This window comes from Equus caballus, chromosome 3 (genome assembly GCF_041296265.1).
Source record: "Equus caballus isolate H_3958 breed thoroughbred chromosome 3, TB-T2T, whole genome shotgun sequence".
Classification (NCBI taxonomy): Eukaryota; Metazoa; Chordata; class Mammalia; order Perissodactyla; family Equidae; genus Equus; species Equus caballus.
Genome location: NC_091686.1, coordinates 93,483,290 through 93,499,542, shown reverse-complemented (window position 1 = coordinate 93,499,542; position 16,253 = coordinate 93,483,290). Strand labels below are relative to the sequence as shown.

At 34.8% G+C, this 16,253-nt stretch overlaps 1 protein-coding gene across 12 annotated transcripts in view; it reads right to left on the bottom strand.

Moving 5' to 3' along the window:
• The window catches only part of PDS5A (PDS5 cohesin associated factor A), a 165,293-nt gene that overhangs the window by 31,999 nt on the left and 117,041 nt on the right, over nucleotides 1-16,253 (bottom strand). For all 12 annotated transcript variants that reach the window (XM_070263969.1, XM_023638213.2, XM_070263966.1 and 9 more), the window contains exon 26: nucleotides 15,716-15,830. In XM_070263969.1, the coding sequence (XP_070120070.1) occupies nucleotides 15,716-15,830 (115 nt within the window). The remainder of the gene's footprint in view (nucleotides 1-15,715; nucleotides 15,831-16,253) is intronic.

Here is a 16,253-nt window from a genome sequence, read left to right as displayed (position 1 = left end):
GGCCTGAAACAATAAGTCTTCTAGAAGAGAATATAGGCAGTATACTCTTTTGACAACAGTTTCAAAAGTATCTTTTCGGACACCATAACCCCTCAAATGAGGGAAACAATAGAAAGAATAAACAAATGGGACTTCATCAGACTAAACAGCTTCTTCAAGGCAAGGGAAAACAGGATTGAAACAAAAAAACAGCCCACTAATTGGGAAAAAATATTTACAAGTTATTTATCTGACAGAGGGTTAATCTCCATACTATATAAAGAACTCACACAACTCAACAACAAAAGATCAAACAACCTAATCAAAAAATGGGCAGGAGACATGAACAGACACTTCTCCAAAGACGACATACAGATGGCCAATAGGCACATGAAAAGATGTTCATCATCCCTGGTCATCAGGGAAATGCAAATCAAAACTATACTAAGATATCACCTTACACCCATAAGAATGGCAAAAATAACCAAAACAAAAAGTAACAAGTGTTGGAGAGGTTGTGGAGAAAAAGGATCCCTCATACACTGCTGGTGGGAGTGCAATGTGGTGCAGCCACTATGGAAAACAGTAGGGAGATTTCTCAAAAAATTAAAAATAGAATTACCATATGACCCAGCCATCCCACTACTGGGTATCTATCCAAAGAACTTGAAGTCAGCAATTCCAAAAGTCCCATGCACCCTTATGTTCACTGCAGCATTATTTACAATAGCCAAGACATGGAAGCAACCTAAGTGCCCATGAACTGATGATTGGATAAAGAAGATATGGTGTATATATATACAATGGAATACTACTCAGCCATAAAAAAAAATAAAATTATCCCATTCACAACAACATGGATGGACCTTGAGGGACCTATGTTAAGTGAAATAAGCCAGACAGAGAAGGACAATCTCTGTATGACTCCACTCATATGAGGAATTTAAACCTGTAGACAAAGAGAACAGATTAGTGGTTACCAGGGGAAGGGGGTAGGGGTGGGCACAAAGGGTGAAGGGGTGCACCTACAACACGAATGACAAACAATAATGTACAACTGAAATTTCACAAGACTGTAAACTATCATAAACAATAAAAATTAACTTAAAAAATTAAAAATAGACTACCATATGATCTAGCAGTTTAACTTCTGGGCATTTATCCAAAGAAAACAAAACACTAATTCAAAAAGATTTATGCACTTCCATGTCCACTGAAGCATTATTTACAACAGCCAAGATACAGGAACAACTTAAGTGCCCAATGATGCATGAATGGATAAAGAAATTGTGATATACATATACACAATGGAATACTATTCAGCCATAGAAAAGAATGAAATCTTGCCATTTGCAACAGCACAGACGGATCTCGAGGGTGTTATGCTAAGTAAAATAAGTCAGAGAAAGACAAATACCATATGATCTCTCTTATATATAGAATCTAAACAACAACAACAACAAAAACCCCAAGCTCATAGATATAGAGAATAGAATGGTGGTTGCAAGAGGCAGGGGTGTGTGGGGTGTGTGGGATAAATGGGTGAACTGTTTATTTTCATATTTTAGTTTAAATAAATTGTATTTAAGGGAAAAAAAAAAGAATAGAGCACCTGAACAACACTATAAACCAATCAGACCTATGAGACATACAGAACACTCCAACCAACAATACCAGAGTACACATTTTTCTCAAGTGCACATGAAATATTCACCAGGATAGATATTAGAACACAAAACAAGTCTTAATAAATTTTAAAAGACTGAAATTATACAAAGTATCTTTTCTGACCACAATGGCATGAAACTAGAAATCAGTAATGGAAGGAAAATTGGACAACTCACAAATATGTGGAAATTAACCCAAGGATTTCTAAACAACGAATGAGTCAAAGATTAGAAAATACCATAAGACAACCAACTATATCCTGCCTTCGGGAGATTCATTTGAGCTCCAAAGACAAACACTGGTTCAAAGGGAAGGGGTGGAAGTTGATACTCTAAGCAAATGGTAACCAAAAGAAAGTGGATGTAGACATCAAACAAAGTAGATTTCAAGCCAAAAAATGGTAACAAGAGACAAAGAAGGTCATTACATAATGATAAAGGAGTCAATATATCAAGAAGTTATAACAATCATAAATATATACACTCCCAACATCTGAGCACCAAAATGAATTAAGCAAATACTAAGAGATCTTAAGGGAGAAATAGATAACACTACAATAATAGTAGGAAACTTCAACTCCACTATCAAGAATAGATACACTGTCCAAAGAGAAAATAAGAAAACACTGGATTTGAATCACACTTTAAAGATTTTATTTTTCCTTTTTCTCCCCAAAGTCCCCCAGTACATAGTTATATATTTTTAGTTTGAACCACACTTTAGAACAAATAGACTTAACAGAATATTCTATCCAACAGCAGCAAAATACACATTCTTCTCAAATGTACATGCAACATTCTCCAGGATAGATAATATGATAAGCTGCAAAACTAATCTTAGCAAATTTAAAGAAGACTGAAACAATATCAACTATCTTCTTTAATCACAATGGCATGAAATTAGATATAAAGAACAAGAGCAAAGTGAGATCTTCAAATATGTGGAAACTAAACAACACACTTCTAAACAATGAATGAGTAAAAGAAGGAACCAAAAGGGAAATAAATTATCTCTAAACAAATGAAAATGAAAATACAACTTATCAAATTTTGTGGGCTGCAGTAAAAGCAGTTGCAAGAGGAATGTTTATAGCAAAAAACACATGTATTAAGAAATTAGAAAGATCTCAAATAAACAACCTAACTTTACACCTGAAGGAACTAGAAAAAGAGGAACAAAGTAAGCCCAAAGTTAGCAGAAGAAAGGAAATAATAAAAACAGTGAAAACAGATGAAATAGAGACTAGGAAAACAACAGAAAGGATCAACAAAACTAAAAGCTGGTTCTTTGAAAAGATAAAATTGACAAACTTTTAGTTAGACTAAGAAAAAAAAGAGAGAAGACTCAAAATTAGAAATAAGAGAGGAGACTTTATGACTGAGACTACAGAACACAGAGAATTATAAGAGACTACTATAAACTTATGTGCCAAAAAATTACATAACCTAGAAGAGATGGATACATTTCTAGAAACATGCAACCTATCAAGACTGAATCAGGCACTGGCCCCATGGCTGAGTGGTTAAGTTCACACACTTCACTTCAGCGGCCCATAGTTTTGCTGGTTCAAATCCTGGGCTTGGACGTGGCACTGCTCATCAGGCCACGCTGAGGCGGCGTCCCACATAGCATAACCAGAGGCACTCACAACTGGAATATACAACTATGTACTGGGGGGCTTTGGGGAGAAGAAGAAGGTTATTAGCTCAAGTGCCAACTTAAAAAAAAAAAAAGAGACAGGAAGAAATAGAAAATCTGAGCAGATGAATAATGAGTCAAGAGATCGAGTCAGTAATCAAAAAACTCACAACAAAAACTCCAGGGCCAGATGGTCTGACAGGTGAATTCTATCAAACATTTAAAAAAGCATTAATAACAATTCTCCTCAAACTCTTCCAAAATATTGATGAGAGAGAGAACATTTCTAAACTCATTTTACGAAGCCAGCATTACCTTGATACCAAAACCAGATAAAGATATCACAAGAGAAATGTAGACCAATATCCCTGATGAATAGATGCAAAAATTCTGAACAAAACATTAGCAAACTGAATTCAAGGACACATTAAAAGGATTATACTCCATGACGAAAGGGGATTTATCCCTAAGATGCAAGGATGGTTCAATATATGCAACTCAATCAACATAATTCATCACATCAATAAAATGAAAGATAAAAACCACATGATTGGGGCCGGCCCGGTGGTGCAGTGGTTAAGTGCGCATGTTCCACTTTGGCGGCCTGGGGTTTGCCGGTTTTGGGCGCAGACATGGTACCGCTCGACAAGCCATGCTGTGGTAGGCGTCCCACATATAAAGCAGAGGAAGAAGGGCACGGATGTTATCTCAGGGCCAGGCTTCCTCAGTTTCAAAAAAGAGGAGGATTGGCAGCAGATATTAGCTCAAGGCTAATCCTCCTCAAAAAAAAAAAAAAAAAAAAAATCACATGATCATCTCAACAGACACAGAAAAAGCATTTTGAGAAAATATGACACCCTTTCATGATAAAAACTCTTAACAGATTAGGTATAGAAGAAATATGTCTCAACATAATAAAGGCCATATACAATAAATCCACTGCTAACATAATTATCAATGGAGAAAGACTGAAAAGGTTTCCTTTGAGACCAGGTACAAGACAAGGTTGCCCACTCTGACCACTTCTATTCATTATAGTACTGGAAGTCTTAGCTAGAATGATTAGGCAAAGTAAAGAAATAAAAGGCATGCAATTTGGGAAGGAAGAAGTAAATCTGTTGCTATTTGCTGACAATATGATCTTATATACAGAAAATCCCCAAGAGTCAAACAAAAAATTAATCAATATTGAAATTAATCAATGAAATCAACCAATCAATAAAGTGGTAGGTTAGCAAAATCAACTTATAGAAATCAGTGGCATTCCTTTACATAAATGATGAAGCATCAGGAAAACAACTAAAGAAAACTATCCCATTGACAATAGAATAAAAAACAATAAAATATTTAGGAATAAATTTAATCAAGGAAGTGAAAGATCTGTACAATGAAAACTACAAGACTTTGCTGAAAGAAACAAACAAATGGAAAGACATCTGTGTTCATGAATTGGAAAAATAAGTAGTAAAATGGCCATACTACCCAAAGCCATCTACAGATTCAATGCAATCCACCAAAATACCACAGACATCTTTCACAGAAATAGAAAAAACAATCTTAAAATTTGTGTGGATCCACAAAAGACCCTGAATACCCAAAGTAATCCTGAGAAAAAGAACAAAGCTGAAGGTATCACACTTTCTGATTTCAAACTACGCTACAAAGCCACAGTAATAAAAACAGTATGGTAATAACAACAGTATGGTACCAGCACAAAAACAGGCACAGAGACCAAGAGAACAGGACAGAGAGCCCAGTATTAAATCTTGGCATTTATGGTCAACTAATATTCGAGCCAAGAACACTCAATGGGGGAAGGATAGTCTTTTCAACAAATAGTGCTGGTACAATTGGAGAAACAAATGCAGAACAATGAAATTGAACTCCTATATCACACCACCGGCAAAAATTAACTCAAAATGGATCAAAGACTTAAACTTAAGACCTGATACTATAAAATTCCTAAAAGAAAATACATGGAAGAAACTTATTGCTATTAGTCTTGGCAATGATTGTTTTGGACATGACACCAAAAGCACAAAAAACAAACGCAAAAATCAAGAAGTGAAACGATATCAAACTCAAAAGCTTCTGCACAGCAGAGAAACCAATCAACAAAATGAAACAGTAGCCTAAACAATGGGAGAAAATTTTTACGAACCATATATTGGACAATAGGCTAATATCCAAAATACATAAAAAACTAACACAACTTAAAAAAAAAAACCCAAATCTAATTAGAAATTGGGCAGAAGACTAAATAGACATCTTTCCAAAGAGGACATAAAAATGGCCAGGAGGCACATGAAAAGATGCTCAAATCACTAACCACCAGAGAAATGCAAATCAAAACCAATGAGATATCACCTCACACCTGTTATAATGGCTATCATCAAGAAGAAAGGAGACAACAGGTGCTGGCAAGGATGTGGTGAAAAGGGAACCCCTTTACACTGTTGGTGGGAATGTAAATTAGTCTAACCACTAAGTAAAATAGGGAAGTTCCTCAAAAAATTAAAAATAGATCTACCAGGGGCTGGCCCCGTGGCCGAGTGGTTAAGTTTGTGCGCTCCGCTGCAGGCAGCCCAGTGTTTCGTTGGTTCGAATCCTGGGCGCGGACATGGCACTGCTCATCAGACCACGCTGAGGCAGCGTCCCACATGCCACAACTAGAAGAAGCCACAACGAAGAATATACAACTATGTACCGGGGGGCTTTGGGGAGAAAAAGGAAATAATAAAATCTTTAAAAAAAAAAAAAAAAAAATAGATCTACCATATGATCCAGCAATTTCATTTCTGGGTATATACCCAAAGGAAATGAAAACGGGATTTTGACAAGATATATGCACACACATGTTTAGTGCAGCATTATGCCTAATAGTCAAGATACAGAAACAACTCAAATACCCATCAACAGATGAATGGATAAAAAAGATGTGGTATATACACACAAGGGCTCTTATTGAGCCATGAGAAAGAAAGATACCCTGCCGTGCGACAACATGGATGGACCTTGAGCACACTATGCTAAATGACATAAGTCAGACAAAGACAAGTACTGTATGATATCACTTATATGTGAAATCTTAAAAAAAAAAAAAAAAAAAAAGGTAAGATCTGTAAAAAAGAGAGTAAAATGTTGGTTACCAGGGGATTGAGGGGTGGATGAGACTGATCGGGTTTAAGGGTACAAACTTATAAGGAGTAGTAAATAAGCCACAGAGATCTAAGGCACAGTATAATGAATATAGTCAATAATACTGTACTATAATAATATAATGTGATAAATATTGCTTCAATGGTAATCATATTACAATATATAAATTATCAAAGTGATATGCTGTACACCTTAAATTTACAATTATATTGTCAAATTTATCAAAAAAGTAATCAAGCCAAAAACAAAAAAATCTTGAGAAAAATGAAAACATAACAAAACTTACGACATCCGGAACTAGTAGTAGTAAAAGGTAAATTTATAGCTGTAAACACTACATCAAAAAACAAGATCTCAATGAATACCCTAAATATATACCTGAAGGAATTAGAAAAAGAAAAGCAAATTAAACCCAAAGCCAGCAAAAGTAAGAAAATAATAAAGATTAAAGATAAATGAAACAGAGAAAAGGAAAATGGAGATAAATCAATAAAACTCAAAGTTCTTTCTTTAAAAAAAAATCTACAAAATTGCCAAAATTTACTAGACTGGCAAAGAAAAAGAGGAGATGCAAATTACCAAAATGAGAAATGAAAGAGGAGCCATTACTCCTCACTACTCACAGATATAAAAGAATTATAAGAGAATACTATGAACAATTATACATCAACAAATTGGATATCCTAAGCAAATGGACAAATCCCTACAAACATACAAACTAGCAAAACTGACTCAAGAAGAAACAGAAAATCTGAAAATACCTATAACAAGTAAGGAGACTGAATCAGTAATCAAAACCTCCTAACAAAGAAAAGTAAGATCCACTTGGTTTCAGGGGTGAAGCCTACCATTTAAAGAAGAATTAACATGAGTTCTTCTCAAACTCTTGCAAAAATCTAAGAGGAGAGAACACTTCCTAACTCATTCTATGAGGCCAGAATTACCCTAAAAAGCAAAGTCAGACAAAGATATTACAAGAAAAGAAAACAATAAGCCAATATTCCTTATAAATATGATGCAAAAATCCTCAAACAAAAATACTAGCAATCTAAAATCAGCAGCATATTAAAAGGATTATATACCATGACCAACTGGGATTTACCCTAGGAATGCAAGGGGGGCTTAACCTTTGAAAAATCAAGCAATGTAATATACTACATTAATAGAAGGAAGGGGGAAAAATCACATAATTATCTCAATTGATGCAGAAAAAGTATTTGACAAAATTCAGCAAATTTTCATGACAAAAGCACTCAATAAACTAGGATTAGAAGGGAACTTCCTCAACATGAGAAAGGCCATATATAAAAACCCAGGGCTAATAACATACTTAATGGTAAAAATCTGAAAGCTTTAATCAAAGATAAGGAACAAGATAAGAATGTTGGCTTTCAATTCAATATACTACTAAAGTTCTTGCCAGGGCAATTATTAAAGAGAAAGAAATAAACACAAGCAAATGGAAAGGAAAGTAAAAGCATCTCTATTTGCAGATGACATGATCTTATATATAGTAAATCCTAAAGAATCCAAAATAAAAACGTTTGAATTAATAAACAAATTCAGCAAAGTTGAATTAAAAAAAAAGTTGTATTTCTATAAAAAGGAATAAAAGGAAGCCAAACATGAAATGAGTAAGCGCAATTCTTGCTGTTTGCGGATGACATGATTTTATACATAGAAAACCCTAAAGAACCCATCGGAAAACTATTAGAAATAATCAATAACTACAGTAAAGTTGCAGGGTACAAAATCAACTTCCAAAAATCAGTTGCATTTCTATACTCTAATTCCAGACGAACAAAAAGAGAATTCAAGAATACAATCACATTGACAATTGCAACAAAAAGAGTAAAATACCTGGGAATAAATTTAACCAAGGAGGTGAAAGACTTATACAATGAAAACAAGACATTACTGAAAGAAACAGATGACATAAAGCAATGAAAAGATATTTCATGCACATGGATTGGAAGAATAAACATAGTTAAAATGTCCATACTACCCAAAGCAATCTATAGATTCAATGCAATCCCAATCAGAATCCCAATGACATTCTTCATAGAAATAGAAAAAAAAAATCCTAAAATTCACATAGGGTAACAAAAGACCCTGAATAGCTAAAGCAATCCTGAGAAAGAAGAACTGAAGCCAGAAGCATCAAACCCCTGACTTTGAAATGTACTACAAAGATATAGTAATCAAAACAGCATGGTACTGGTACAAAAACAGGCACACAGATCAATGGAACAGAATTGAAAGCCCAGAAATAAAACCACACATCTACAGACAGCTAATCTTCGACAAAGGTGCCCAGAACAAACAATGGAGAAAAGGTAGTCTCTTCAATAAATGGTATTGGGAAAATTGGACAGCCACATGAAAAGAATGAAAGTAGACCATTATCTTACGCCATACACAAAAATAAAATAAACAGACATTTTAACTATGTTTATTCTTCCAATCCATGTACTTGGAATGTCTTTCCATCTCCTTATGTCATCATCCAATTCTCTCAGAAAGGCCTTGTAATTTTCATTGTATAGGTCTTTCACTTCCTTAGTTAAATTCACCCCAAGGTATTTTATTCTTTTTGTAGCGACTGTGAATGGTATTGTGTTCTTGAGTTCTTTTTCTGTTAGTTCGTTATTAGAATATAGAAATGTTACTGATTTATGTAAATTAATCTTATACCCTGCAACTTTGCTGTAGTTATTGATTACTTCTAAGAGTTTTCCAATGAATTCTTTGGGGTTTTCTATATATAAGGTCATGTTGTCTGCAAACAGCGAGAGTTTCACTTCTTCCCTCCCTATTTGGATTCCTCTTATTCCTTTTTCTTGTCTGATTGCTCCGACCAGGACCTCCAGTACTATGTTAAATAAGAGTGGTGATAGAGGGCATCTTTGTCTTGTTCCTGATTTCAGAGGGATGGTGCTCAGTTTTTGCTCACTGAGTATGATGTTGGCTGTGGGTTTGTCATATATGGCCTTTATTATGTTGAGGTAGTTCCCTTCTATGCCCATTTTGTTCAGGGTTTTTATCATAAATGACTGTTGAATCTTGTCAAATGCTTTCTCTGCATCTATTGAGATGATCATGTGGTTTTTATTCCTCGCTATCCCAATCAGAATCCTAATGACGTTCTTTACAGAATTAGAACAAAGAATCCTAAAATTCATATGGGGCAACAAAAGACCCTGAATTGCTAAAGCAATCCTGAGAAAAAAGAACAAAATGGGAAGCATCACAATCCCTGACTTCAAAACATACTACAAAGCTACAGTAATCAAAACAGCATGGTACTGGTACAAAAACAGGTGCACAGATCAATGGAACAGAATTGAAAGTCCAGAAATAAAACCACACATCTATGGACAGCTTATCTTCGACAAAGGAGCCAAAGGCATACAATGGAGAAAAGAAAGTCTTTTCCACAGATGGTGCTGGGAAAACTGGAAAGCCATATGTAAAAGAATGAAAATTGACCATTCTTTCTCACCATTCACCAAAATAAACTCAAAACGGATCAAAAACCTAAAGGTGAGACCTGAAACCATAAGGCTTCTAGAAGAAAACGTAGGCAGTACACTCTTTGACATCAGTATTAAAAGGACCTTTTCGGACACCATGTCTTCTCAGAGAAGGGAAACAACAGAAAGAATAAACAAATGGGACCTCATCAGACTAAACAGCTTCTTCAAGGCAAATGAAAACAGGATTGAAACAAAAAAACAACCCACTAACTGGGAAAAAATATTTGCAAGTCATACATCTGACAAAGGCTTAATATCCATAATATATAAAGAACTCTCACAACTCAACAACAACAAATCAAACAACCCGATCAAAAAATGGGCTGGAGACATGAACAGACATTTCTCCAAAGAAGATATACGGATAGCCAATATAGGCACATGAAAAGATGTCCATCACTGCTGATCACCAGGGAAATGCAAATCAAAACTACACTAAGATATCACCTTACACCCATTAGAATGACAAAATATCTAAAACTAATAGTAACAAATGTTGGAGAGGTTGTGGAGAAAAAGGAACCCTTAGACACTGCTGGTGGGAATGCAAACGGGTGCAGCCACTATGGAAAACAGTATGGAGATTCCTCAAAAAATTAAAAATAGAACTACCATACGACCCAGCTATCCCACTACTGGGTATCTACCCAAAGAGCTTGAAGTCAGCAATTCCAAAAGTCCTATGCACCCCAATGTTTATTGCAGCATTATTTACAATAGCCAAGACATGGAAGAACCTAAGTGCCCATCAACAGATAACTGGATAAAGAAGATGTGGTATATATATACAATGGAATACTACTCAGCCGTAAAAGAGAACAAAATGGTCCCATTTGCAACAACATGGATGGACTTTGAGGGAATTATGTTAAGTGAAATAAGCCAATTAGAGAAGGACAATCTCTGTATGACTCCACTCATATGAGGAATTTAAAAATGTAGACAAGGGAACAGATTAGTGGCTACCAGAGAAAAGGGGGGGGGGGTATGGGGGGGTGGGCACAAAGGGAGAAGTGGTGCACCTACAACACGACTGACAAACAATAATGTACTACTGAAATTTCACAAGATTGTAACCTATCATTAACTCAACAAAAAAAAACAAAACTCAAAATGGATCAAAGACTTGAAGGTAAGACCTGAAACCATAAAACTTCTGGAAGAAAATATAGGTAGTACAGTCTTTGACATCAATCTTAAAAGGATCTTTTCAAATACTATGTTTTCTCAGGCAACGGAAATAAAAGAAACAATAAACAAGTAGGACTTCATCAGACTAAAGAGCTTCTGCAAGGCAAAGGAAACCAAGATCAAAACAAAAAGGCAACCTACCAACTGGGAGAAAATATTTGCAAATCATATATCCGACAAGGGCTTAATTTCCATAATATATACAGAACTCACGCAACTGAAGAGCAAAAAAGCAACTTGATCAAAAACTGATCAGAGGATATGAACAGACGTTGCTCCAAAGAAGATATACGGATGGCCAAAAGGCACATAAAAAGATGTCTAACATCACTAATCATCAGGGAAATGAAGATCTAAACTACACTAAGGTATCTCACCTTACACCTGTTAATATGGCTATAATCACTAAGACAAAAAATAACAAACGTTGGAAAGGTTGTGGAGAAAAGGGTACTCTTGTACACTTCTGGTGGGAATGCAAACTGGTGCAACCATTATGGAAAATAGTATGGAGATTTCTCAAAAAACTAAAAATAGAAATACCATATGACCCAGCTATCCCACTACTGGTTATCTATCCAAAGAACTTGAAATCAACAATTCAAAGGGACTTATGCACCCCTATATTCATTGCAGCATTATTCACAATAGCCAAGACATGGAAGCAACCCAAGTGCCCACGGACCTATGACTGGATAAAGATGTGGTATATACACACAATAGAATATTACTCAGCCTAAACAAAAGACAAAATTGTCCCATTCACAACAACCTGGACGGACCCTGAGGGTATTATGTTAAGTGAAATAAGTCAGATGGAGGAAGACAAACACCATATGATTTCATTCATATGTGGCAGATAAACAAACATAAGGAAAAAGAGAACAATTCAGTGGTTACCAGGGGAAGGGGCTTGGGGGGTGGGCACAGGGCTGAAGGGGAGCACTTATATGGTGACAGACAAGTAATAATGTACAAATGAAACCTCACAATTTTGTAAACTATTATGAACTCAATAAAAAAAAGTTGTATTCCTGGATAACAGAAATGAACAATCTGAAGAAGGTATTAAGAGAACAGTTCCATCAAAAGGAAGAAAATATTTAGGAATAAATTTAACCAATGAAGGACAAGATTTGCACAGAGAAAACTACAAAACACTGCTGAAAAAAATTTGAAAGACAAATAAATGGAAAGAATTTCTGTGTTCATGAGTTGGAAGACTTAATATCGTTAAGATAGCAATAACATCCAAAGCAATATAAGGATTCAATGCAATCTCTATCAAAAGCTTAATAGCATTTTCTGCACAAACGAAAAAATGCATCCTAAAATTCACATGAAATTTCAAGTATCTGAGGGACTCTCAATAGCCAAAACAATGTGGAAAAAGAACAAAGTTGGAGGACTCACATTTGCCAACTTTAAAACTTACTACAAATCTACAGTAGTCAAACAGTATGGTACCAGTATAAGGACAGACATACAGACATACTGAATAGAATTCAGAACCCAGAAACAAATCCTTCCGTATATAATGAAATGATTTTTGACTGGCGTGCTAAGACCAATCAATGTTTCAATGAAGGTGCTGGGAAAACTGGATATCCACAAGCAAAAGAATGAATTTGGACACTTACCTTATAGTATATACAAAAATGAACTAAAAATGGATTAAAGATTTTAATTTAAGAGCTAAAACTACAAAACTCTTAGAAGAAAACAGTAGCAAATGTTCATGACCTTGGTTTTGGCAATGGTTTCTTAAATATGACAACAAAAGTACAGGCAACAAAGAAGAAAAATAAATACACTGGACTTCATTAAAAACTTCTGTGCATTTAAGGGCACTATCAAGTGTTTAAATCATATACCAGATAAGGGATTAATATCCAACTATATAAGAAACTCTTACAACTCAATAAGACAACCTAATTAAAAAATGGGCAAAGACTTGCATAGACATTTCTCCAAAGAGGAAGGTTATACAAATGGCCAAGGGCACACAGAAAGATGATCAAATCACTAATCATTAGGTAGATGCTAATCAAAACCATAATGAGAAACCACTTCACACCAATTAGGATGGATTATCAAAAAAATACAAAAACCAGAATCGATGAGGATGTGGAGAAACTGGAAACCCAGGCACCACTGGTGGGAATATCAAACGTTGCAGCCATTGTTGAAAACAATTTGGTGGTTCTTCAAAAAGTTCAACATAGAATTAGCAACTGACTCAGCAATTTCACTCCTAGGTATACACGTGAAAGATTGGAAAACGGGGACTCAGATACTTAAACAGTCCTGTGGGCCTAACGACATTTTGGTCGACGGGCTGCATACACAATGGTGGTCCCATAAGATTAGTAAGTACCAAAGCCTAGGTTTGTAAGAGGTTATCACCATCTAGGTTTGTGTAAGCACACTTTATGATGTTCACACAATGACAAAATCACCTAAGGATGCATTTCTCAGAATGTATCTCTGTTGTTAAGTGATGTATGACTGTATGCCAACGTTCATACCAGCATTATTCACAATAACCAAAAGGTGGAAACAACCCAAGTGTCCATAAATAGAGAAATGGATGAACAAAGTGTGGTATGTACCAACAATGGAATATCATTCAGCCATAAAAAGGAATTAAGTTCTGACATAAGCTACAATGTGGATGAACCCTGAAAACATTGTTTAGTGAAATAAAAGATACAAAATGAAAAATACTGTATGATTCCACTTATACGAGGTTTCTACAATAGGCAAATTCATAAGAGACAGAAAGTAGAATAGTGGTTATCAGTAGCTGGGGGCAGGGTGCCATGGGGAATTGTTACTTAATGGGTCCAGAGTTTCTGTCTGGGGTGGTGAAAAGCTTTGGAAATAGTGTTGATGGCTGCACAATATTGAGACCATAATTAATGCCACTCAGCTATACACAATGGTAAAAATGGTGAATTTTACATTATATATTTTTTACCCCAAAATATAGTGACACAATAAGTAACTAATTTGTATAAAGTTAAATAACCAGTTTAAAAAATGTATTAACACTTCAAATTACATGGTAACCGGCATGTTTAAAGGTACTCAAAAATGCTGTATGCTAGACAGAACAAAAATATATGTGCCAATGATTTCAATCCTAACTCCAATTATTTCATGTACTTCAATATTCTTCCCACATCACAGCTACCCCTCTTAACTCTAATCTTTCTTCCACATGACTGCCTTGCAACTTAAATACAGCTAAAAGGTCTTCTAACATAGACCTTGCGTTCTAGGCAAACATATATCACTTTTTCATTTTATGAAAGTGCTTTCTGGGAAATGCCAAAATAAAAGTGATTTCTAAAGTAAGAAAAAGAATTCGCAAATAGAATAGAAACATACACATTTAAATAAACAAGAATTAGATTTAGAAGATATTTTATAAATTATCTATTTCATATCCTGCATTTTATAGATAAGGCAACTGAAGCCCAGAGGAGTAAAGTGTTTAATCACATAGCTGGGACTAGAACCTATATCTCCTGAACCCTAATTATGTGGCTTCTTAAAATACGTGTCAATTAAAACTCTAAAAAAAATTTTTTATGTATACGTATTTTCAAGAATTTAAACTATAAAGACACTATCACTGGAATGATGTGTTGGAAGCAACAGCAATGGAATGACAAGGCTTCAAAATGTTAGAAGCTCACAGTCCAATGCTTAACAGTAATGTTGAACATGATATAACATCTCTTCCAATTGACACAATTTCAGTGACGAAAGCTACAGGAAGCAGAGACAAATGTTTATTATAACCTTAAATAAGATTAGGAATAAGGCTTAATGTCCTACGTAGAAAAATCCTAATACTTTAAATATAAGCTGAAGGTACCAATTTAAGCGTGCAAAGCAAAAGCAAAGCATTGGGAAAGAAAGCAAATATTGCTTTAAAGTTTCTCGGAGGTCATTTGTAAACAATCATAGGCCACCTCTCACTCTTTCACCCTGTATTATATACAAAGTTCTATTTTACATAAACAAGACTTCTTAAACAAGTGTTCTGTAATTTTTACTTGCCTGTCTTTCCACTAGAGACAAATCTGTGACTGGTATAACAAATCTAATTTTGTATTATCATAGTGCTGCTAGCGAGTATTTCACGTGAGCACGCACATTTTCAAGGTATGATCTTTTGAGGTTGAAAGCAAAGTTTAGGTTAAAGGAGAGAAATTTTTACCACAGGGATTTCTAAATTACTAAACTGAAGTAAGTGAAGCCCATCTTCATACAAACAGTAAGAATAACATAAGATAAAGACTAAAATAATCAAAGACTCACACAGCTAACTGCAAACATGAAACAAACAAAACAACCAAAAAGAACTTGTTAGATGGGAACATTCTGTAAAATGAAACTTACAGTTTATAATAAATCAACAAAACCATAAAAAACGTTTTAATTCTAATGGGGAATAGTAAAAGGAAAAAATTTAGCATTTTTTTAAAAAGTAAGAATAATTTTTAGAATTCTTGGAAATCAACATGACTTACTCTTTAATATCACGAAGTTGATCAACATCTTGTGATCTTGTAAAATCTGGATCATGGGCTAATAGGTGAATCATATATGGAACTACATATTCAGGCAACAGTGATAATAATTTCTCTAAAATGAAAACATTATTATTAACAACAGCAATAACAGTTTTTACATAATTCCTCTCTAGTTTTGTGTCCTAACCACTTCAGTTTCCATTTTTTTCTCAGTTATTTCTAAATTAGAGGCAACATGATACCTAGATAGTACTGAAATACTTTTACTTCAATTTTGAAGGCTATTAAAACCAAAAGGATAATTTAAGATTGCACAGTGGGTCCCTGGCAGAGCTAGGAAAATAAATCTTTACTCTCTGACATCTGAGCAATGTGTTCAAATCAAGCCACGCTGCTGATCCCATAAGAAAAATGCAGTTCCCCCAAAGTTTTACATATTATAAATAGGATTCAGAATCAGGATTTTATAATTTAAGTACATCATAACTACAATGACAGCATTCTATAAAAAAACCAGTGCTCTTATAAACTACAA